This window comes from Lampris incognitus, chromosome 16 (assembly GCF_029633865.1).
Source record: "Lampris incognitus isolate fLamInc1 chromosome 16, fLamInc1.hap2, whole genome shotgun sequence".
Classification (NCBI taxonomy): domain Eukaryota; kingdom Metazoa; phylum Chordata; class Actinopteri; order Lampriformes; family Lampridae; genus Lampris; species Lampris incognitus.
This window is the reverse complement of record NC_079226.1, coordinates 36,965,506-36,990,956: the sequence shown is the minus strand read 5'-3', so window position 1 is coordinate 36,990,956 and position 25,451 is coordinate 36,965,506. Positions and strand designations below refer to the sequence as shown.

The window sequence follows — 25,451 nt, the reverse complement described above, 5'->3', positions numbered from 1 at the left end:
GAGCACAGACAGTGCTGAAAAAATAAGATTTCCCTGCTTTTGATTGCTGAGGAGAGACCTTCAGGCATGTGGGGCAGGAAATCCATCTGGAGCCAGCTATCTAGCCGAGACTGGGTTGGGACTCTGGATATGGGGACAGACTTCCCCCAGAGGGGAGAGCCCAGGTACTTCACCCCTGCCGTTGCAAGATAGCGCTGAGACGCGGTTGTGCATCAGAGAGTAGGTTTTAAGACCAGCTGGTCCTCATCCTGTTCTGCCACATGCCAGTTTATCTAGACGAGGAAATTGCAAACTGTTTGAAACTCTTGCTTTGAGGGTTCATTTCACATTCCCATGGTTCCTTTGGCACTCCAAAGAGCACAGAAAGAAGGGCCTTTAAAACAATGAGAGAACTGATGTGCTTCCTATTTTCCCCCATACGAAGTTCAATGGTAAAATCACTGTGTTCCGTCTTGTCCAAATTACAAGATATGTTGGCCAACTTCAGAAACGTTGAGCTCATTATAGTCTAAGGTCCCAGAACCCTTGTTTGCCGGCGTTATCCAAAGCTTCAATAGAGTTGGAGAACAAAAAGCCTTCAAGATCTCTAATCCCACCGCTTAGGATAATCTGCAGAAACACTGGAAACTTTCAAAACTGATGACAAAATATGGCCATGGCTTTGTAATCGTATCTCCTTTGTCTCTGTCTCAATCCCTTTTCTGTTTATTACTTTACATTCAGTTTTATTAAATGAGCTCAAGAGTATTTGTCCTGTTTTCATGCGCTACACCATCTGATTTCAACGTGGCATACATGGTTAAATACAGGTTAAAAACAAATATAGTGGGTGTCCGGGTGGCGTGGCGGTCTATTCTGTTGCCTACCAACACGGGAATTGCTGGTTCGAATCCCTGTGTTACTCCCGGCTTGGTCGGGCGTCCCTACAGACACAATTGGCCGTGTCTGCGGGTGGGAAACCAGATGTGGATATGTGTCCTGGTCGCTGCACTAGCGTCTCCTCTGGTCATTCGAGGCGCCTGTTCGGGGGGGAGGGGGGAACTGGGGGGAATAGCGTTATCCTCCCCCGCACTACACCCCCCCTCACTGTCAGATGAAAAGAACAGGCTGGTGACTCCACATGTATCAGAGGAGGCATGTGGTAGTCCGCAGCCCTCCCCGGATCGCCAGAGGGGGGTGGAGCAGCGACTGAGATGGCTTGGAAGAGTGGGGTAATTGGCCAAGTACAATTGAGGAGAAAAAAATATATAGCTAGGTTTGTTTTTGTCCACCCGACTTCAGATAGAATAGAGCTCCACTACTATTCATGACTCACACTTGGTGGAAAAGAAAACACACTACATGGAGAACAAGTGAAGGAAAATTGAAGGAGAGAAGAGAAAAAAAAAAGACTGACTGGATGACAACTACTATTGACAATAAACAGTGGCATTCACGCAAAATGTCAGTCATCTATGTATCTTCATCAATCTCAAAAATTGAACTTACAAATTCTATGGCACTTAGCAAGTGGACTTGCTAAACTAGAGACAGGTTTATGCATACCTCTGTCTGGACTAATGTACTTAATGTTCATTTATCCGTACTGTATAACAGCCTTTCATCACAAGAGGAGATGAAATGGATCAACAAACTGAATACTTACTACAGACACAATAGACACTGCAGAGGAAGGCAATTAAATGAACATTTCTACATGTGGAAAGTCGTGACATTACTGTAACTGTTGAAAGGAAGTTGATTTTCTTTACCCATGGCGATCGGGATATCTGTCCAATTCAGAGCACACTTCTGGGTGCAAGCGCCCTCTTCGTTCAACACCACGGTCAGGTCATCCTGTCCGACAGCCACCTTCCCATCAGCCAGTGGGGCGACCAGTGGCTCCAACTGCTTGCCAGTGTGGAAGAGCTCCTTGATGGAGCCTCGACCATCCATCTAAGATGACAGTGATGTGGCCGTCAGCGTCAGGTCATAAGTGAAAGGGACAGAATTTTTAGGAACAATATACATTTCTAACAGTTTCATTGAATGACTCACTACCATTCAATTTTTACATAAACACAAACAAGTAGAAGACAATGCAGGCCTATCTACACTATGTACACAAAGAGGTTTGATTTTACTTTAGTGTCTCCTATTAAGATCATGTACTGAACTAGTGGATAAACTGGTGTACAGCAAGAAAGCACGGAGATGGGTTTCGTAGGTCTTATTTAGCTCAATAACACAACAACTCAATGTGCTATATTTATCACTTGTGTGGAAATAAGTGTCACTGAACAAAAGCCAAAAAGGCTCCGATTTCAACTATCTATAATTAGGCTAATAACACATTATTCATCGATATGCTCAACGCCAGAAAAAAACCCCACATGGGCAACCAGGGAACATAGTGTTGTCATGGCAATAATGTACTAATCACTAAAGCTCTCATCACCTGATGCAGCTAACTTTCACTGTCCATGAAAAGTCAACATTGTTTTGCTTTTTCCCCCCATAGCATTTGCTCAATAAAAATTGGTGTGGGGGACAGATTTCAGTTTTAGGGAAAGTGGAGAACACGTCCCCCATGCCCCCTATGTCGGTAACACCTATTGTGACGGAGGAAAAATGCAGATGGGTGAGAAAATGGATCCTCTTAATAACAAAATATAATCACTTTCCAACAGATGTACACAGTGGCTTACAGCTGATAAAACATCCAAGAAATTAAGATCAAAAGTAAACCTGCCATTTTAAAAGGTTAAAGAAAAATAAAACGGCATATTGTGAGAATAAAATGGGTAATATGTTGCGTCATAAGTGGTTTAAGGCATGACCTGACTCCTCATTGACTTGCAGCTGGGTAGCGATAAACAAACCTGAGTGCACCTGCAACTCGGTCACACTTACCCGGATGAGGTAATAATCTCGTTTGAAACCGACACATATGGAGTTTTCACACCAGGCCATGGACTTTGGGATATCTGGAGCACCAAAATCCCCCTGAAAGAAAAGGGGAGAAAAAAAAACTGTGAGCATCAGATTAGAAAACACAAAGAACTTATCAGAGCTGCACCATATTTTTCTCTTGTATCTCATGTATCCATTTTTCACTCGTGTATCTCATCTCACCTGTAACTCGTGGAACTCTCTATCCTTCCAGTAATACATCTGAAGTTTCTTTTTCACTGCAACACACATTCTCAACCTTGCCTCCCCTGTACCAGATTGCTGATAACAAAGGAAAAGACCAAAATAAATAAATACAATTTTAGAGTTGCTCATGTCAAGGAGATAACTGCTGCTATGCTAAAATGAGAAGCAGTAAGATAGTCAGTCAAAAAATGTTTCAAGGCTTACAAATGATTAATAGCATACTTGACCTGATTTTACTGAAAACATCAGCCAGCTCCCTCAAAACTCCCTCTTCCCAAAGATCAGTTAATCCACCATTAAGACATTTAAATACTTTTGTTTCTAGGAAAGCAGCAGGATTAAAAAAATTCCACTCCACTGGCCTGCGTTTCCTAATTTTCAAACCATGCAAATGCCAATTCATTCTTGCTGGTCAGAATTAGAAGAGAAGGCAAAGAGATGGCAAAACTATGTATCTGGCTAGTGCCCAAAATCCTGGGGTGCAGTCAACTGGAAAGTGGCGGCTGACCTGCAGGTCACAGGCAAAGAGTGTAGCTCCTCTGGCCTTGGAAACTACAGTGATCTGCTGGAAGGTCAGTAGGTCATGGACATGGATGTTGTTCTCTGTGGAGAAGAATCAAGAGATTATGTTATTGACCTATGGGGAGAATAAGAGATTATGTGGGAAGAAATCAATTGCAGCCATAAAATGCTTAAATGCTTCAATTAAGAGCATCAACAATATAACAGTGGTTTGCTATGGAGCATTTGAACGCAAAACTGGTTTACAGGCCTGTTCTTATTCAGTCCTGTTTTGAAAACAGCCAACAACGATCTCACACTGAGATTCAGGGTTACACTTAATGTCATAAATTCATGTTCAAGGCTGAAACACTTTAGGAAACCCTGCTACTCACCAACGATGAAGCACAATTATCAGGTCTTGCCCTCTGCAATGAAGGCTTTTAAATGTACCTGAGGCAGAGTGTCTTGGTACTGCTGTGTTTTCATTGGATGTTTAAACACATTCCCAGTAGAAATCAGGCTACAAATATATGTAGCACCCCTTTCTCTTGTCAACTGCACATTTATCGATAATTAATGATATTTCTGCAGAGGAAAAAAAAGGCTTACCAAGAAGACTGACGAGAATCTTGTATTGCGCGACCACGTAAAGCTGCAGAAATTAGGAAAAAGCACAGCAACAAGACGTTGAGGCAAAATGAATCCCCAATCTACCAGACATTAATGCTGACATGTAGGGATAGTTAATTCACAAACAATTTCAACTTCATGATTAAAAAAAAAAGCCAAGCAATACTGCTAACTAAACACGTTCATGCAGATGTTTTTGTTTTGTATTGCAATATATTCCTTAACGGTTTGACACTGAATGTGTGAATAACGTATAGTAAGGTGCTGCTAAATGTGGGATATTCCCCATAGGTTCCTATTTTTCTGCACTGTGTATAGAGAGATGCTGGTCACTCCCTCATTCCTTTACTTACTTGCCAAACCTAAGGTACGCAGCTACCCTCTTATAAACATCCATGAGAGATTCTTATTACTGTAGTGTGTTACTTTATAATGTTTTTTTTTATGCTGAGCATTCCACAAAGTCAAATTCCTCTTGCACGGAAACATACCTGGCCAACAATGAAAACTTCCAACTCCGGCATACTATACATCCCTACCTGCTGAATCTTCTTTGAGAAGTTCTTGTTGGATTTTTCCAGAGTAACCTCAGATCTGTTAGTGCCTGCGGGAAACAGAACGTGTGATAAAACTTGTTACTTTGCATGTGGCAAAAGAATAGAAGGTGTTAGAAAGTAGGTTGTCCTTTTGCCCTGCGCCCCCCCCCACCCCAACCCCCAACTTGCCTGGATCCTTCTTAATTCTGTAAAGGAGGAGATGTCCTGGCTTTGTTCCAACAAGCAGCCAGTCCTCTGTGGGTGTAATAACAACAACAACACAAATCGAGTTAACATCTAGTTCACAGAGGGCAATGCCTTTTCAGACTCATGTCATCAATCAAAGTCAGTTCTGAACCGAAGTCTGCCCAGCACTGGAAAAGCGACCCTGTGTATTTATGATGGTGCTTTTAATAAAAAACCTACCCCAGGCCGCAAGGCAGTCAATCTGGAGAGGCAGCTTCTCCAAAATAGGCATTGGTTCGTATGCGTCATGCATCTCGAAATATTAAGAGCTTAGCCGGTGGATCGATCTCACACTGCGCCGGAGCCCGACATAGAACAGCTGACCGACTGCTGACTTGTCTTTAACGGCGACAAGCCTTCGCGTCAAGTCGCCATCCACCGACCGCTTTGCCGGCTCGCCGGGGAACGAGGGAAACCAATCTGCCCCAACTCGCAGCGAACACGGTCGCGGCCGGAGGGAGTGGGCAACTAGCCGCGAAGCTAAGCAGCCTGGTTCGTTAGCCAGCTAGCCACGAACCGGCCAAAACAACAGCTGACGGCTAGCCAAAAAGCTAACTCGGACGTTAGCGAGGGACGGGTACAAACATCACTTCTCCTCGTCCTGTGCCCATTGGGACGCGACCCAACGTCGCCGGGTTCTCTGCCGATAACGCCGAGCGCCACCGACTCAAAACAGACGACACTAACGACTATAGTTAATGAGCTTCGGCGTCGCCCCTCATGCTAGTTCCTTAGCCGCGCTGAGGGGGGGGGGGGGGTGGAAGCCGTTGACAAGGCACGTGACGCTTGTCAGCGCGCTCACGCGGAACGCATTAAAGGCGCAGGGACCAATTAAGAGAGGAACGTTTCCGCCATTGTCCACTGACACAAAAGCAACAGACAGACGCTGGACCACTGGACAGAGCCGAAGAAAACAAGACGATAACAACCTTTCAGTATAAATTTTAATTGTAGGAGAAACGCACAACAGCCCATACAGTAACACAGAATTCACGTTGCGCAGCGTTTCTCAACCCAGTCCTCAAGGACCCCCACCCCCTATCCTGCAGGTTTTCATGGTAACCCTGCATAGGTAGCCCTGCTTATACTTACTCGACCAATCACCTCGCAGCATTTAATTATGCAAGGTGTGCAACGTCTGACAAAACTCATTGCTGATTGGTTGAATAACTACAAACAGGTGCCTAGTCAGGGTTGCAAAGAAAATCTGCAGGATAGGGGGTCCTTGAGGACTGGGTTGAGAAACACTTACAGTTTAGACCGGCGACCAGAGGCAGTCTCGTCTCTCTGAACTAAAACATCTCCTTCATCCATCAGCGAGTGGCGATTAAAACAAAGTCAAACGAATGAACCCAAAACATCCACACACACATCGCAGTAGATTGCACGAGCACAGGGTTGCGATTCTGCCGGCTCAGGCGGAACCGTGTTTATTTGGAGGGGGCCCCGGAGAGCACGGCAGTGCTCCTCTGAGGCCTTCATTCGCCAGTGCATGTGGTCTAAACCAGTGTTTCTCAACCCAGTCCTCAAGGAACCCCCCTATCCTGCATATTGTCTTTGCAACCCTGAATAGGCACCTGTTTGTAGTTATTCAACCAAACAGCAATGCATTTTGTCAGACGTTGCACACCTTGCATAATTAAGTGCTGCGAGATGATTGGTCGAGTAAGTACAAGCAGGGCTACCTATGCAGGGTTACAATGAAAACCTGCAGGATAGGGGGTCCTTGAGGACTGGGTTGAGAAACACTGGCCCCCGGGCAGTATGCTACTAAACTAAGCTACTCGCCCGGACAGACGTAAGAGAAGAAGAAGAAAAAAAACCAAACAAACAGGAGGGGGAGGGGGAGGGGGTGCTCAAGCAGCAATGTCATTGTGGTTTTAACAAGTGTGACGCTTGATGAAGCAAAGAATACTCCAGAACAATCCGGGTCTACACTTGGGTCTTTTTTTTTGTACCTTAAGTGCAAAAAAAAAAAAATGTAAAAAAAAAAAAACACCCCTAGTTCCATATTGACAACTGGATTCCTTCAGTATCATTAAATGGCTTTTTAAAAGAGTTTTATGAAACGGTGAGTTGTAAATCTTTTTCTGTGAGCATGCAGTCTTTCAGTTCCTCCAAAACCGCCAAGAACTGAGGTTACAGCTACACGGGGATCTCAGCCTATATCTCCACTCTGGTTTAAAGCTTGATCGACACTTTACACTTTTAAGGTATTTGCAAAACAGTCTTATTTAAGTTTGATATTGTGTCTATGCATTTATACACTGGGTTTTTAAATGGTTTCACGTGCCCGTAAGTGTAAAAATATAACAAAACCCCCCTCCCCCCTCAGCATTGCTAAAATTAGAGTAACAGGATTACACCCAACAACGGTCATATGATTCAAGTACTGAAACCGAGCTGAAAGTGAGGCTACTTATATAAGCAGGAGTGCTGTGTAAGACAGGCTGCTGTGAGTAACCACTAGAGTACGGTCCAAACTGATCCAGGTGATGTGGCTGCAAGACGTTCGTATGTCTGGGAATCAACATCCATGTTTTTGTCTGATAACTTGCTCAAAAGGCCATCAACACGCAGCAGTGTTAGCAGCTAGCTGGAGAACTGAAACTGGTAGGAGGGTTGCCAGTTCGAATCTCTCTAGGGAGATTTTGGGTGGGGGATGTGAACAAGACATGCTCTTACCGACTGTGTTGGTGCACTTCACAGTAATACTACCTTCCTTTCACACCAACCCCGCTTTATCACATTACTTAACAGATGGCATAACCAAGATGTGGCACAATCAGGGAATCAAGAAACGTGGGGACCTTTATGAGATTAACATTTATGTCCTTTTGAACAGTTATGTAAGTTCTTCCACCTCCCAACTACAAATTTCTTCAAATATTTACAGGTCAGACTCTTCATAAGTACATTTCGGGGGCAGAAACTCCACTTCCTTAAATGCCCCCCAACCGACAAAACTCTTACAGACCCGAGGCATTTTGTCCTTGACGTTTAAAAGAATTTTGGCCTTCACAGAGACTAAACCCCTAAACACTAGGACCAAATGGGAGCAAGACCTGGACTGTACTTTTGAAGACAGCGAATGGGAATTACTATGTGAGGAGACGCTAACCTTCTCATAGAACAGCCGCCGTAAGATTTAGCATTTCAACATTATCCACAGAACATATTTTACACCAGAAACACTCCATAGGAAAAATGAATAAACTTCAGATCTTAGCCCTAGATGCAAAACAGAGACAGGTAACCTTATTCTGGAAATGTAGTAAATTAAAACATTGGGGTTCAGTTTTGGAGATTCTTAAGAGATTATTGGGTTTGAGATCCCCTGTTAACCTGAACTAGCCTTACTAGGAGACATATCTGACATCCCTCTTGACAAAGGAAACAAGGTGTGGTTTATCAAACTGACCATCATTGCTGCTGATAAATATATTGCTTTTTATGAAAGCGTGCACATCCTCCCCTTGTCTCCACGTGGCTTAAAGAATTTTCCTTGTACATGGCATCAGAAAAAAAAAGCATCAGAAAAAAGCATCAAGATTGCTCAATCTCAAAAGGAAACCTCTTTGATAAATGCTGATCTGGTTTTAGGAGCCACATGGGAAATACTTTACTGTTGTGGGTTGACGACGAGATGTCTGACATCTGCACACATGCATCTTGTAGACATGTACAGCTGAATTTTTATGTACTAATGTGTGTAAATTTTGTACCGTGTGTAAATTTTGTGTATAAATGTACGTAAATTTTGTACTGTGTAAATTTTGTATGTAAATTTTGTACTGTGTAAATTTTGTGTAAATGTATGTAAATGTGTGTAAATGTATGTACATTTTGTACTAATGTGTGAAAATCTTGTGTGTAAATATATGTAAATTTTGTACTAATGTTTGTAAATGCATGTAAATTTTGTACTAATGTTTGTAAATGCATGTAAATTTTGTACTAATGTGTGTAAATTTTGTGTCTATTTCACCAAGCATACCCCCCCCTTTTCCCCCCCTCTTGATATTTTTATGGCCCTAGTCTGGTGGTGGTGGTGGTGGAGGGGGGCTGGTCTTGTGGGATTACTACTCTTTTTCATATTTAATATTTCAATTCTGTTTTCTCCTATAGATTGCTGTTTGAGAAAAATTAAATAATTTTTTGATAAAAAAAAAAAAAAGACATGCTCTTCCCTTCCTCAAAAACTAATTCTGAGATTTCCCTTTTAGCAAAACATGAAACTTGCAGTTACTCCACTGGAGCGGCTCACTGCCCAGCTGGACAGGCCTCTAGTGCTATCTACCACAGCTATTTATCTACTGCCATAATCAATGGCAGGTTCCACATGTGGAAAAAAGCACACAAAAAAAAAAGCATACAGGCTCAGCACATCTTCCCTGGGTGAAAAAAAAAGAAAGAAAAAAAAAGACAACAAACAAACGCACAAACAAAATGCACATTCATCTGAGTGCGTAGAGGAATTAACAATGACCACCCACTTGGTTCCTTCTCTTGGCAGCTGGGACCACTGAGCATCAAGTAGATTAGCGAGGGTTGTAAGAGCATTAACTTAGGAGGGTGGACATATGCATAGGACTTGTGGTCATTTCTGGAATTTCAAGGCATCTGGAAAACCATCTTTCTCATCATTCTGACGTCCCCCGTGGAATCAGGAGATGACACGCGTCACTCAAATTCTTTAATCCAAACTGGGTGGCGAGTTCTTTGCTGGAGGTTCAAGTAATTTAAGAAGAAAGGACAACGCTCGACTGATATTCCGTTTTCTGCAAAGGGCCGGATATCCTTCAAATATGCATTTATGACAAGGCTAAAGAAAAGGCTTCTGGACATATGAACCTCTGTGCAAAAACTAAAATAACTTGCCAGAGTGCCGTCCTCTTCTCTGATCCATTCAACTTCCCTCCAGGGCCCAAAGTGCAAATCTTCACATGACATGATGAGAAGAACTTACCACTCTCATCCAGGCCAGCCCACTCTTTAACAACATTCTCCTACCGGCTCATTACATACCTCTCCCGTTTCACTTAACGAGTTACAGAATACCTGTGCCAAGAAATATAAAACTTATAAATAAATTAAAAAAAAATCTAGTGGTGACAGCAATCTGTGTCCACAATGTTTTGGTTGTCACGTCACGTGACCGCAACTCAATTTGTTGCTTCCTCTGTGAAATCGCTCCTCCCCCCCGTTCTTTACAAGTTTATGGAAGGTGCTGCTACTCCATTTTGGACCTCTCCATCTTGGTTTTCAAGATTTCCTGGAGGGAGAGGAAGGAGATTAATGTGTCTGCGGGGACTTGTCAGTGGAACAACACTCACTTGGGGCTTGTTATCCTGAGTCTTAAATAGATGAAAATGTGACTGGAAATCATGGGACTACAAGGGGGATGGGGGGGGGGGCACCTTACCTCTTCTTCATCTAGCATTACAGGGAGAGCTCTGTAGAGGAACAGATCAGAGAGAGAGAGAGAGATCAGCGAGGGGGAGAGTTGGTGCATATCTATATGTAACCAAACATGAACAAAAGAATATCTGCATATGTTCAGAAACTTCCAAAGGTTTGTTTCAAGCTGCTTGAAAGCTAATTGGAAGCTTGCATTGATCAGTGCAACAAAACTCCTAGAAAAAAAAAAGCACCGTATCTGGAAAATCACAAAATGAACTAAAATAACACTAAGATGAAGCCTAGTGCTTACAGGGACCATCCTGTATTAGCAAGACTACAGGTTCAATCTTAATAGCAGCCAATGTGCATAAATCTACAACCATATATCAGGTCTGAAGCAATGTTAAGACTGCATCTAAAAGCTGACTCAACTGTCCCTTTCTCCCTAAACTAAGCTACAAAGAAGTGCTGACATAAAATAAAACCCACACAGAAACACATCTGTTCAATTCCAATTCAGGCTACTTTCACGTGCATTCCTGAATCAGATAAAAATCCAATGTGACGCCACGTGACCCAAGTCTGAATGATAAAACTGGTGTTCATTAATCACAGAGCGTTGAATCAGTTCATCTGGACACGTTTATTGACAGAAACGTTTCATCACTCATCTAAGTGACCTCTTCAGTCTCAACTGCCTGCAGGTATCCCCACCCCTTATAAACAATACAGTGGCATAACGGCCAAAACCAATGATCAGTTCCATATGAAAATTGCCATGACCATTAACCAGAGTTAAAATGGCCATGTGTACTATTCACAGAGGACTGGGGAATAGTTGCAATCACAGCATTGTAAGATGGTGACAGATGTACTCGTAGCCCCACCCCCACCCCCCCTCAGTTCAGAGATGGTCATTCCCTTGTCACATAGATGGCCTCTTTGACTCCCCGTTCAAACCAGTGTTGCTCCCGATCAAGAATGTGCACATCCTCGTCCTTGAAAGAGTGGCCACTGGTCTGTAGATGGTGTAGACTGTGGAGTCCTGGCCTGACGTGTTAGCCCTCCTGTGTTGCGCCATCCTCTTTGCCAGCGTCTGTTCAGTTTCCCCGATGTACAAGTCACGACAATCCTCCTAGTACTAAACAGCGTACACTATATTGCTCCGTTTGTGCTGGGGGACCCGACCCTGTGGGTGGACCAACTCCTGGCACAGCGTGTTTCGGGGTTTGAAAGCAACTGAGATACGGTGTTTGGAAAATACGTGTCTCACCATTGGTTTATGCTTAGGCAGCTGTTGTCCTTCTCCTCTCTTCGATTGGCTAGTGCACTGTTTGGGCGTCTTCCGCCCAGTTAGGCTAACCACACTTAAACAGGGCCTGGTTAAGTGTGAAAGGGATTTCTCTCTTTCCACAGCTAATGTGTCAGTGGGGACGTTGTCAGCTCGGTGGTACAGCGTCCTGATGACTCCTAGTTTGTGTTCCAGTGGATGATGAGAGTCAAACCTTAAGTACTGATCAGTATGTGTTGGTTTACGGTAAACGTCAACAATACAATATCCCCCATCACCAATTGCAATTTCACAGTCTAAGAAGGGTAACCTGTCATCTTCCACATCCTCCCTGGTGAACTTGATGTGGTGTCCACAGAGTTAATGTGGTCAGTGAAACGTGGTACATCCTGAGATTTAATTTTAACCCAGGTGTCGTCCACAAATCTGAACCAATGGCTAGGTGGTGTCCCTGGATAGGACATCAGAGCCCTCTTTTCCACTTCCTCCATACACAACTTGGCCACTACAGGTGAGACTGGGGAACCCATTGCACACCCATTCCTCTGCCTATAGTACTGCCCCCTGCAAGTGAAGTACGTGGACTGAAGACAGTTTCAGGAGCAGACACACTTGGTCAGTGTTAAGGGTGGTGCTAATGCTAAGGGTGGGGTCATTTTGTAATTTCATATGGACTACCTGCACTGCTTCGTCAACAGCAATGCATATGAAGAGAGACACAACATCATAAAAGAGCATTGTTTCATCCCCCTCCATAATGATGTCCCTCACATTATCCATAAAATCCATAGTGTTCTGAATGTGATGTTCATTACTGCCTACCAACGGGTTAAGAATAGATGCAAGAAACTTGAGAGATATTATAGATCACTAAGTTAATTATACTAACATTAGGCCATAATGGCACATCCTGTTATGTATCTTAGCAGTCAGCTGAGACTGAAAAAGTCACTTAGATGAGTGATGAAACGTTTTTCCCAATAAAAGTTGTGTCTACATGCACTGATTCAACCTCCTGTGATTTCCTTACCTGGATTATTAAGCAGGCATCAAGACATGGCGTTCATTAAGTTTTATACTCACACATCAGCAACGGTCGTAGGAATGTTTTCTTCCACCCATTTCAGGTCTTCATCCTGCAAACGGCAGAGAACATGTCATATTTAAAAGATTTATTGATGGATGAAAAAAGCTAAATGGGTGTGACGTTAATCCTGTATGAAAGATTAATTATGACGTGACATTGTGGAGAACTGCAATAACATGGTTCTCTGGGGAAAGAGTGAAGACTGAAAAATTCAATCGCCGTACCTCTTTACTCAGGAGTTTCTGGGAGCCATTTGTGTCAGGCTTTGAGCCTCTCATCTTCATCCCCTCTGAAAGATATGAACCCACATATCAGATAAACGTCATCTTTTATCCCCTCATATCAGAAAACCACTTGATCATAAACCTTCCATTTGCACTGTAATCAGACTATGAGATGATGACTTTCCTTGATGGCCATTACTATTCCACAGCCGTATGAATCTGCTTCATACTGGATCAAGATGGCACCGCAGATGGTAGCCTCAGTTCTGTGCTGTCTTGTACTTTTTCTGTTTTTGTTTATTTGTTTAATTTCCAGCACCCACACTCACTGATGACATACAGCTGGGAAGCACTTTTAAGCCTCCAACTGTCCACTGGACAAATTGAACAGACTTTTTTACTGACTTTAACTGAACATGACGAAGATGCTGAAGAGGTAAGCAAGCCGGAGCGCTCGTTAAACAGTGACAGCGGGGATTTAGAACCGCGCTCCCGTCAATTTACCAGGTGAATGTCCGCTCTCTGGCCAACAAGATGGACGAACTTCAATTCATAAATGGAAAAAACTCAGACTTTTCCAGAGCTGCCCCCCTGTGCCTTACTGAAACCTGGCTTAGTGAGCATATACCGGAAAGTACACTTCATCTGCTGCAGTTCCAACACCTCCGAGCAGATCGTGAAACAGAGCTATCGGGAAAAAATGGTGTGGTGGCATATGCTTTACATAAACGAAGGTTGGTGTACAGATGTCACAGTGCTGAAGAAATCATGACACCCTCCCTCACTTCGAGGCCCCCCAGGAGACCCGTTTGTTAAACTCCTGAAGTTTGTGGATGATGACACAACCATCATTGGCCTTATCCGGGATGGCAATGAGTCTGCATATAGACGGGAGGTTGATCAGTGGCCCTCTGGTGTGGCCATAACAACCTGGAGCTGAACACGCTAAAAACAATGGAGATAACAGTGGAGGAGCCCCCCAACACTGCCCCCCCATCACCATACTCAACAGCACGGTGTCTGTGGTAAAAAACCTACAGATTTCTGGGTTCCACAATCTCCCAGGACACAGGGTGGGCATCCAACATAGACACAATCATTAAAAAGGCCCAGCAGAGGATGTGCTTTCTCCGCCAGCTCAGGAAGTTCAACCTGACTCAGGAACTGCTGATTCAGTTCTACACTGCAATAATCCAGTCTGTCCTCTGCACATCCATCACTGTCTCTTTTGGATCGGCCACCAAACAGGAACGGGACAGACTACAACAGACAGTTAAGTCTGCAGAGAAAATCATTGGTACCAACCTGCCCTCCATTCAGGACGGGCAGGCAACATCACTGCAGACCCATCACACACCCTGGTCACAACCAGTTCCAACTCCTCCCCTCTGGTAGGGGCTACAGAGCACTGCACACCAAAACAACCAGATATAAAAACAGTTTCTTTTGTGGGCTGACATGATCGCTTAACATTGTCAAATAAATCCAACCATTTTGTATATACTGTACTGTACATTGCACGTATTCTGGTATGTTCTGTCAGGTACATCTTTCTCAAGCATGTATGCAAGTAACCTGCTAACATCTATTTCAGCATCTCTGACATATTCTATGCACCACTGCACTTTATCGCCTCTTATTTCGCCTGTACATAGCCAGTCCTTGTGCATGTATCTAAAGATTGTTGTGTTGTTATTCTATGTTAAGTACACTGAGAGAGTCATGAAACTGGAGTCAAATTCCATGTAGTGCAAACCTACATGGCCAATAAACTTGATTCTGATAGTTTAATTTTGTGGCCTCAATGGCATCAGATTATTGTGATGCCAGCCCTGCCCAAATGACAAGATCCTCTTTGAAAGATATAAGGTGAGTCAGATGGAACAGATCAGGTCAGAATGTTCCCAGACGGGGGAATATTTACCACAGGACTATCCAATAAGAACATTTGGATGATCAGAGAAAACATTTTGGAACAGAACACAGAACACTTTCCTCTGTCTGCTTCTAACACCATCCAAACTGCCCTAATGTGGTAAAAATCCCTCCCACACAGCACCGAAAATGAGTTTATACAATGATCCTGCTACCATTGGACCCAAGCCTGCTGAGCAAAAGGCACGTCCTAGCTAAGCTTTGGATGGTACCTCAGTTGAAAGGGGGTTGGGGGTGGGGGGCTAACAGGTCATACCGAAAGCTTCATTTAGCATAGGCTCCTTTGCATCCTCGTCCTCGTCATCATCATCGATCAGGGGAGAATGAGAAAACCTGTGGGTAAACAGAACAGTGAGTCAGATCCAACCAACCTTGTCCACCCTGACATGTCTCAGAAAACACTTCATTATGAATGTCTGTGTTTTGGGTCACAGTTACTGACACATTTAAACCAGGTCTAATTAACATTAAAATGAGGTGACATTTTCATTTCATTGGTAAGGTTTAGGCCAGGTGCCAGAATAAGGGATGGTGCTGATCCAATAGTTGGAGAAGTAGCAGCACGTGTCACATGACAACAGCAGCCACCCCGTGGAGCACGTGAAGGAGAGCTGCCTGCAGTCAAAAAGCAGCAGCAGTATTGTGAGTCATGTCGTTGGTTGTGTATTTGTTCCTTTAGGGGAACAGAGTATGATTAACAGTTTGACCATAATGTTTTTTTAGATTGCTATCTTAAGATAAGTACAGCCTTACAAATGTCTTATTCACAGCTAAAATGGTCATTATGACCGTTCTGGATTTTCAAAGTTTAATGACTTTGTGAAAAAAAAAGATACAGACCTGCTGCTCCCTGAATGCTCCTAAAACTGCATAAATTTGCATTAAAATGAATTTTAGACCAATTGCACAAAAAAAAAGTCATGTTAGGATCTACCTAAAAAGACCATGACCGGTCAAAATGACCGCTCGTAATTTCGCATCATCGTGCGCATCATGTCACTATTTAGGACGTGTGTTTCGCGTCATTTCCTTCGTGACATTCATTGCTCTGTCCTAGAAACACACTAGTGTTTTCCAGTGCAGGGAAATAGTCTAAACTTGATTTTTGATTATTTCCAACATGTCTGGTTACAGACGAGGTTTCAGATGCACCATGACTACCACAGTATTTACCACGTTGCAGTATTTACAGGTGTTGGACAGCGGCCATTTTAAATTGTTTGAAAAATAAGTCACCTTGTTGAAATGTTAATTTTGGTGTCAGTTAGTTTCATAACAGACATACTAACATATGTAATGCATTAATATCTCAATTGGGTATTTATCTTGACAGAATATAGAGTTTAAACATGGTGGCCGTCAAAATGACCGCCCACGGTCATTCTAGTAGTTTTAAGTTGCGGTCGTTGTTTGGGACTGTTTCAGTGGTTATTTTCAGTTTTTTTTTTTTTACATTTCACGTTTTATAGGCCTTGTTACGTTTGTTAGATTGGCAATTTGTGTTTTCCGTTTTGTTTTTCAGGTAATATTTTCACTTTTTCAATTTTGCTATTCAAGTTCGACTGTGTGTCTATGAAGTTTAAAAATAGTATTACAGTTGTTAAAATTTTAATTTTTGTGTCAGTCGTTTCCTAACAGACATACTAACATATGCAATGCATTATATCTCAATTGGGTATTTATCTTGACAGAATATAGAGTTTAAAAAACCGGTGGTCATTTTGACCGCCCATGGTCGTTTTAGGTAGGAGTGAGTGAAATCCTGGTCGTTCTGGTGTTAAGCGGGAGGAGAAAAAAAAGTATCAGATTGGGGTCAGCAGATAGTGGTATCAACCTATCCCTATTCCAGAATAATTTATGAAAATGTATCTTAACAATTCATGTGTATAGTATACTAGTGATACACTGGCGTTCTTCAACAAACAAAACAGATCCAAGATATAGTGTCGGTCGGTGAGGGAAAAAAAAGCTTTGGTAATACATGAAATATGTGTTCTGCTGTGGGTGGTTAAAACCTTTTTTGGATGTTGTGTTGTCTGAAATGATGTTGTTAGCGAATCTGTCTGCTACAGTTTAGTTTTCTCTGACAGGCTGCCGACTTCAGTGAGGGTGTCACTGACAAGGTCGATGTCTGTGCACTGACACCTCGACCAGGTGAGTAAGTCGTACCATCTTGTGTCAAAAAACCCAAACTACACGCTGTGGTTTGCATTTGTCCCCTGACCTTTGGCTGTTCGCAGAAGGCCTAAGCAACACCATGATGACCAGCAGTATGGTGGAGAAGAGGAGGCGCCAGAAGGCATCATCCACCCACAGGTCCCTCCAACCCTGATTTTTTTGGGGGGGGGGGGGTTAACAAAAGAATGAAACAGAATTAAAATAGTTTGTCTCACTCAGTTGGAAACACAACTTTTAACTTATATAAACAGAAAATTCATGGAACAACTAGGGCAGAATACACTGCAAAAAATGACATTTTGGCAGCGAAGGAGCTTACCGTCTGACACTCCACCTCTTGAAAGAGTGTGTTGGTCCAGAGGATGAACACGATGGAGGCTGTGGACACACAAGCAAACTGCAGTTGGATTTTGCTGTAAGTCAACAACACTCACAAGCAAAGGTGAAGAGCTGCTGTCCACCAGTTACAGAAGATGTAAGACAATGAACGAAGGTTTTACACAGTTATGGAGAAGGCAAGTAAACAAACATGATGAGGTACTAAAGCCCTGGATAGACGTGCTGTGGCATCCCTGTGGCTCAAGCAAATAAGTATGCATGCTGTATGGTCTCAGACCTAACAGCATTGTCCTAGGTCTGTGTCTGGCAGAGGACCTGTGCTGCATCCCAATCCCTTTTGTGATCTTCTTCCCTGTCACTCTCTACTACCTTGCTAAATAAAGCAGAAAAAAGCAAGCCACAAGTCTTTTTTTTTTTTTTTTTTTTTGGAATTTCACCCCTTTTTCTCCCCGATTGTATGCGGCCAATTATCCCACTGTTCCGAGCCCTCCCGGTCGCTGCTCCACCCACTCTGCTGATCTGGGGAGGGCTGCAGACTGCTGGAGATGCCTCCTCTGCAAGGCTCAGCGTTTTTGGTTTTTATTTTTCAAAGCCATCCAGAATGCCGATTTTCGCCACAAGAGGACGCTGTTATATAACCTCACATGAACAGGACCAACTTTTGGATCCGTGGAAACATAAAATCCGAGTGAAAATCAGTTTAAAAATCTGGGTATTTTTCGGTGAAAATCGGTAAAAACCCAAAACGCTGAGCCTTCTTGCTCCTCTGATACATGTGGCGTGGCCAGCCGCTTCTTTTCACCTGACAGTGAAGAGTTTTGCCAAGGGGACGTAGCGCGTGGGAGGATCATGCTATTCCCCCCTCCCCCCTGAACAGGCGACCTGACTGACCAGAGGAGGCGCTAGCGCGGTGACCAGGACACATACCCACATCTGGCTTCCCACCCGCAGACACGGCCAATTGTGTTTGTAGGAACGCCCGACCAAGCCTGAGACAACACGGGATCTCGAACCGGCGATCCCCATGTTGGTAGGCAATGGAATAGACCGCTACGCTAAATCTTTTTTTTTTAAAAATATGGCTGTGTTAGCCCATGGACATCAAGGTACCAATGGGCGGAAAGATCTGCACATTTTCAACTTCTCCCAATGGCTTAATGATCGTGAACATACTCGTCTAACTAGGGCGTGTGAGGCCTCTTTCATCACTGTCTAATCTGCATACATGATGTGTGCCACGTTGACTGGAAAAGAGGGAAACAGCCACATCTAAATGGTTTTAGGGTTAACAAGAGACTCACCCACAACAGAGAAGACGAGCGTGTTGGTGAAGTGTTGATACAAAGAGAGCTTGACCACATTCCTGCGGAGCCTCAGCAGTCGAGTGGTCTGCGACAGACTGATGAAGATGTAGACACAAGTTAAGGAAAAACACGTTTGTTCAAATAACACATTCCAAGGCTCATATCTATCAAGTTTCTCACACAAATACTGATCATCAAACGACAGCCGACCAAGCCCCCATGGGTCATGCTCATTTCACCATTTTTCTTGTGTCCTGATTACAGAATCATGGGTGTAGGCAAGGATGGTCTATTTATTCGAAGCATTTCATAATACTAAGTCATAACCTTTACCTCTAGAAGACACAAAATAAGCCTGATAATTTAAGATACAGAGGGCCTTTAAGGCTCTGACACATGTCAATCTAACGGAAATGCCCTGGGTTTTTTTTCTTTTTCTTAAATCACAGCCAGAATGTGATTCGAACCGCCTTAAGTTTTTTAACTCTCTATCAATCTGCTCCCTTTGGTCTGAGTAATGCCCCCCCTTTTTTTCTCCCCAATCATACCTGGCCAATTTACCCCACTCTTCCGAGCCGTCCTGGTCACTGCTCCACCCCCTCTGCCGATCGGGGGGTGGGGCCTGCAGACTACCACATGCCTCCTCCGATACATGTGGAGTCACCAGCCGCTTCTTTTCACCTGACAGTGAGGAGTTTCCCCACAGACACAATTAGCGGGTGGGAAGCCGGATGTGGGTATGTGTCCTGGCCACTGCACTAGCACCTCATCTGGTCGGTTGGGGCGCCTGTTCAGGGGGTAGGGGGAACTGGGGAGAATAGTGTGATCCGCCCACGTGCTACATCCCCCTGGTGAAACTCCTCACTGTCAGGTGAAAAGAAGCAGCTGGTGACTCCACATGTATCGGAGGCATGTGGTAGTCTGCAGCCCTCCCCGGATCAGCAGCGGGGGTGGAGCAGCGACCGGGACGGCTCGGAAGAGTGGGGTAATTGGCCAGATACAATTGGGGTGAAAAAGAGGAGGGAAAAAAAAAAGAGAGCTATCATTTCAAATGCATCAAATTATATTGATATTAAACAGGCGGCAAAGTGGCTGAGCCACACAGTTGCCTCTGGGTTCAGTATCCCTCATAGATGTGAAGTATGAGTACTAACTAAGAGAATTTTTCTTTGTGTGTCCTGTGATATGACTGTTGCCAATAGCCTGCTGAGACACACTTAAGCCTCTGCAAACTTGGAAATGGATTAGGCCAGTACAGAGAATGAATGAATATCATGAATAGTACGTTAAGTATTGTTGTTATGATGAATTTAAATATTTCCCTTATTTGCCTGAGACCTGATGGATGGAACCACTCTCTTGGCCATGTCTTTGACAACTTTTTTTTTCGGACACCCCCCCCCCCCTTTTTTTTCTCCCCAATTGTCCATCCATCCATCCATTATCCAAGCCGCTTATCCTGCTCTCAGGGTCGCGGAGATGCTGGAGCCTATCCCAGTAGTCATTGGGTGGCAGGCAGGCAGACACCCCAATTGTACCTGTCCAATTACCTCACTCTTCTGAGCCATCCCGGTCGCTGCTCCACCCCCTCTGCCGATCCGGGGAGGGCTGCAGACTACCACATGCCTCCTCCGATACATGTGGAGTCGCCAGCCGCTTCTTTTCACCCGACAGTGAAGAGTTTCACCAGGGGAATGTAGCGCGTGGGAGGATCACGCTATTCCCGCCAGTCCCCCCCCCCCGAATGTGCGCCCCGACCGACCAGAGGAGGCGCTAGTGCAGCGACCAGGACACACACCCACATCCGACTTCCCTCCCGCAGACACGGCCAATTGTGTCTGTAGGGACGCCCGACCAAGCCGGAGGTAACACAGGGATTCGAACTGGCGATCCCCGTGTTGGTAGGCAACAGAATAGACCGCAACACTACCCGGTTGCCCTGACAACCTTTGAAATAAAAGGATATCCACCACATGACACAGGAGTCGATGAGGGAGAGGCTGATCTGCGCCACCAGGGAAACCGTTCTGTAGGATCCCTGGATGGAGAGAGGACGAGAAAGACAGATTTAGAGAGAGAGAGCAATAGAATAAAATGGAAGCACTAGCCTAATCATCATCCTGTCTTCTGAAATATTTGACAGTTCTCAGAGGCTGGCTTAAAAAACAGCAGTGACACTGAAAGATAGAGCAGAAGAGAATAAAAGTGAAAATGAAAGACTGAGATGGAAACAGGAGCTGTGGTGAAAATGTGAGTGAGGCAGAAAAAGGGAATGTGAATGTAAAAGTGAGACAGGATAAAAGTGAAAGACAGTTGAGTGAAAGAAAGTGGGAAAGAGAGTAAAAGCAAAAGAGTAATCTTTCAGCATAAGCTTGTGCCAGGACCTGGTATATAACATGTAAATTTTCCAATCTTTGGCGCCGCTTCCCAACTCTATCAGCTCTGGCGGACCCTCGCAGGAATGCGACCAAAATAAGCTTGCACTTTCCAAAAAAAAAAAAAAAAAGTTTGTTATGCAACCATTTTGGTCTAACCCCATCCCTGTCTTCATTTTCATAATACAGTAAAGCTGGGTAGGCCATTTACGGTTACGCATGCATGACTCACATCTATGGTTTATTCAGATCGGCCAGCGACAACAATCCCGAATGCCATTTTTTTGGGGTCCGCAGCTTCAGCCTTAATCAACAGCGAATATTCAGAGCTTTGGCCGTGGGGGGTGGGGGGATTGCGGCATGACTCGGGAAGGACTCAGCCAGACATTTCTCCGTTCTTGGCTGATGTGAACGGCAAAACGGTGTAACACGTGTCTTTTAGTTTAATTAAAGGCATCAACGGTTAAGGATTGTGTTGGTCTACAGTACTGTTGTTTTGTTGTTCGTTAATAAAAATATTTTCCAAAAGGTTCGGTGTTTTTGGTGCATGGTTGTAATCCCGAGGCGTTTGGTTGAATGAGGTCCTATCAATGCACTTCTTGAGACATAATAACAGCTTGTTATATTTTTTTCTTATCATAAATTATAGCTCTACGTAAACGCTCATTGTAATAGGCTCTGAATCTGAGACAAAGCACCGTGAAACAGAAGCGCAGGAACAGCACACTAGCGCCACCAAATTTAAGATCTGAGATTTACATTTATAAGATTTATATTTACTTATGATTTCTTTATTGTCATTTCTCAGTACTCGTGAATATTGTCCTTCACATTGAACCCTTCCTACACACTAGGAGCAGTGGGCGGGGCCAATTCCAGCTCCACATTCCATCAGCTGTTAGCCCAAATCTGTAACGTTTTACAGCCTGAACCCAACGAGAGCCAAACAGAGATGCAAAACACGCTTATTTTTGTTACAACAATACTCTTAATGAGATAGCCCTAACAGCAGGCTTAGCAGTGTAATACTCCCGACATTTTTCTGACAAAGAAAGCACAAATCACTCAGAACTCAGGCCCGAGGAGGAAACGCCGAGGGCGGTCTGACAGGACGCGGAAGCAGGGCAGGCTACGCTAACTGCTAGCCCATGTAGACCGGCAGGTCCGACAGTCATCCTGGCTGGCGTTCGTAGCGTTGGACTGTGTTGCAATGGGTGGACTGTGTTGTTAACCGTTTGTGTGTGTGTGTGTGTGTGTGTGTGTTTTTGTTTCTTTTTTTTCCCTTTTTTGCTTCGTTCTCTCTGTTTTTGTATGTTTTTGGTGGTGTCGTTTTGGGGAATTTGGGATGTGTGTTTTTTGTCTTGTGTGTCGCACAAGACAAAAACAAGGTAGGGCATTTATAACAGCAGCAGCACAGCTGAGCTCTTGCGGCATTTTGTCTGCCCTTTAATGGCCAACGTGAACTGAAGTGTGACGTCGCTGCTGTGACTGAGAGGGAGGTCAGGCGCCCACGCTGAGACGGTATATATATGCCCACATTTTAACAGTGCAATTAAAAAGTATAAATATAGTACAAGAATGTGCCGACAAGATGTATTTTCGCAGTTCCCCTTTACTGACAGCCCATATTTAGCAAAAAAGAAAAAAAAAACCTGAAAATCCGAATCCCAAAATTGAAACCGAAAACCTAACCGATGACTGACTATCCGGACAGCTGAATATTTGGGTCCAGCCCTACTGCAACCTACGGGAAGTTGCTCCTTTATAAGACACTTTTTGGATTGTCCAAATTCTTCTAGTAACTTTTGATCATGTCGCTGCCTAATCCGAGTCCACCAGATGCGAGCCGCGCATGCGCACACATGCACACAGTTGACTTAGACCTGCGATGACGGAGAGCAGAGTTCACTGAGCAAGGCAGAGAGTGAATGAAGAGAAGGAGCGGTGATAGCAAGAACAATTTTTTTTTTGAAGGTTTTGAATCACTGCAAATACGAGGTTGTTCATCATAGTCATAACTGTGAACAAAGAATTTTACGCTGATTAGTTTGCGAGATTTTGCTGCGGACACACACACACACACACACACACACACAAACCCTATCCGCCTTGCGGGGATAAATATTGCACTTTGTGCAATGAGCTAATATATGCAAATTGACTTAAGCCATAGTGAGTGACTACTTGTTTGCGTTGGGGTGTGTGTGTGTGTGTTTACTGCTGTAACTTACACCTGTGACATTCAGGACGCCTTCTACAGAGGAAAAGAGAAGGTACAGTAGCCCTACAGCTACCAACCGATGCACTGAGGTACCCAGCCTGGGCCTACAGGGGTTAAAGACAATGATAGGTCTTTCAAAAACACCTCACAACATATTTAACACACACAACATTCACATCACGTTGAATGTCCAGGATTACGATTTCTTGATCAATAACACTGGTTCAACATCCAGACAATGTGATGATGTAAAAAAATATTATAACGCTAAAGAAATATTTTGGCATTTTGACTTTTGTTTTGTTTGTTAGGGGGGAAAATGCTCAACTATCTTACCCCTCTACCAAGTGAACGGAAAGGAAGCTTGTACCTACTGTAGCTGTGACCATTGTTTTGAACAAGAAATGCTAACAATAGTAACAAGGCCATCAAAAATCTGGCCAATCTTTCAGAAGAAAAATGCCCGATCTGGGAAAAATGGCTGAAAAAAAAAAAAAACGTCTCAAAATGTTAGTGCCAAAAAAAGGGTGCTTGTAGTGGATGTTGTTTAGCGATCACACTGAAGAATTATATTTCAGCTAAGTACACAGCAGCTGACCGACGCTAGCTTGCTCAATACTGAATCAGTTCCAAAGATTATAGTAGCCATCGCTCGATTTGACTCCTTCTGATAGGAAAATTGGGCATAGGTTAAAAAATAATGGAGTTTTCCTTTAAGTATTCCTTTAGGTCATCGATAATGATGTTATTGCCATATGCTAAGAGATCAGTATGAAAAAGACTTTCCGGAAAAAGAGGTAGTTCGGCAATCATGAGCTTACTTGACAATGCCATAACCGAGGCTGACGATGAGGACCAGGACTCGAGCTAGGGACCTCTTAAGTGCAGAGAGAAGCTCAGCAAATATCAAAGCACCTTGAACTGTGGACAGCCAAAGAAGCAAAAAAGTTGCTTGCAAACTTTGAAGTTATACAAAAAAAAATGGCATGCATTAAATTGAAGTATCTAAGAAAAACCAAAACAACATATTGCCCGACCGTTGTCTCCCCTGTAGCAGATGTTCTGGTACTCAGAGTAGAACACAGCTTTCTCCAACATTCCCAGGATGATGACGGCGCCGATCCAGAACTGGATCCGCAGCAGGTCTCTCCAGTAACAGGCACACCAGAGGAGCCAAAGTGCCCCGAAGAACACATACACAATGCACATGACCATGAAGAACTGCGAGGGGCAAGAGGAAACACGCTCAGTCTCAACCTCAGCACACCTGGTAGCTACGTTTCTTACACTGGCAAGGCTGCACGTTTTGGACTCAAACATGATATTGTTAAGGCATGACGGAGAGACTAAGATGCATTAAAAATATAACTGAAACACTTCAATATAACCAAATTGTGGAAACATAAAACCCTGATTTCTCGATTACTACCTCGATTACTTACAATTAATTAAATTATGTAAAAGGAAAAAAAAAACTATTCGGTTTTGTTCCGAGAAACTGCAGGCATGTTTCTTCCTTTAGAATCAGGATACATGTGGTTTGCTAATGGTGTTGGAGAAATTAATATTATCATGGCTTTATAGCTTGGACAAGGTTTTCAATATTTCACTAAAAATCAATGAAAAGTCAATGCAAACACCAATTTTGACAGCAGCGTACATTCTTCCTGAGTTCTAACTTCGGTTTGGACTCAATGAGCCCAAAATTTTACAAAAATTGTACCACAAACCATCATTAGCGGCCAGTCTGTTGGGGAGGCATAGTCGTATGATCCCTTCATCTCCACTTTCACTGAAAAGAAACAACAGAGGTCACTTTTTCTACAAGGAGAGGAATGTGTTACAGCAGCATGAAAGATACTATAACAATGACATGTGAATATTCATCAGTTTTCATCTGTTATTGTGCTTTTCTCTCCTGTGTAAATACTCATTTACTCATTCACTATGCCTGCTTAATCCTATTCAGGGTCTCAGGGGGACTGGGGCCGGTCCCAGCAGATTGCCGTTTCATCACATGGTCCAAACATACACAGAAAA

General features: G+C 43.7%; 2 protein-coding genes across 3 annotated transcripts in view; both read right to left on the bottom strand.

Moving 5' to 3' along the window:
* The window catches only part of vps39 (VPS39 subunit of HOPS complex), a 41,339-nt gene extending 35,551 nt beyond the window's left edge, over window positions 1-5,788 (bottom strand). For both annotated transcript variants that reach the window (XM_056295657.1, XM_056295658.1), the window contains exons 1-8: window positions 5,235-5,788; window positions 4,998-5,063; window positions 4,812-4,876; window positions 4,252-4,294; window positions 3,647-3,741; window positions 3,115-3,213; window positions 2,893-2,985; window positions 1,752-1,935 (exon numbers count right to left, since the gene is read on the bottom strand). In XM_056295657.1, coding sequence (XP_056151632.1) covers window positions 1,752-1,935; window positions 2,893-2,985; window positions 3,115-3,213; window positions 3,647-3,741; window positions 4,252-4,294; window positions 4,812-4,876; window positions 4,998-5,063; window positions 5,235-5,307 — 718 coding nt within the window. In that variant the 5' untranslated portion in view covers window positions 5,308-5,788. The remainder of the gene's footprint in view (window positions 1-1,751; window positions 1,936-2,892; window positions 2,986-3,114; window positions 3,214-3,646; window positions 3,742-4,251; window positions 4,295-4,811; window positions 4,877-4,997; window positions 5,064-5,234) is intronic.
* A 146-nt stretch (window positions 5,789-5,934) lies between these two features.
* Window positions 5,935-25,451, bottom strand: part of LOC130126078 (transmembrane protein 87A-like) — a 33,078-nt gene continuing 13,561 nt past the window's right edge. Inside the window, exons 8-20 of the mRNA XM_056295443.1 lie at window positions 25,142-25,203; window positions 24,449-24,632; window positions 24,233-24,332; window positions 23,422-23,515; window positions 20,782-20,853; window positions 18,813-18,921; window positions 17,492-17,550; window positions 17,219-17,322; window positions 15,251-15,327; window positions 13,060-13,124; window positions 12,832-12,884; window positions 10,480-10,510; window positions 5,935-10,329 (exon numbers count right to left, since the gene is read on the bottom strand). Coding sequence (XP_056151418.1) covers window positions 10,288-10,329; window positions 10,480-10,510; window positions 12,832-12,884; window positions 13,060-13,124; window positions 15,251-15,327; window positions 17,219-17,322; window positions 17,492-17,550; window positions 18,813-18,921; window positions 20,782-20,853; window positions 23,422-23,515; window positions 24,233-24,332; window positions 24,449-24,632; window positions 25,142-25,203 — 1,052 coding nt within the window. The 3' untranslated portion in view covers window positions 5,935-10,287. The remainder of the gene's footprint in view (window positions 10,330-10,479; window positions 10,511-12,831; window positions 12,885-13,059; window positions 13,125-15,250; window positions 15,328-17,218; window positions 17,323-17,491; window positions 17,551-18,812; window positions 18,922-20,781; window positions 20,854-23,421; window positions 23,516-24,232; window positions 24,333-24,448; window positions 24,633-25,141; window positions 25,204-25,451) is intronic.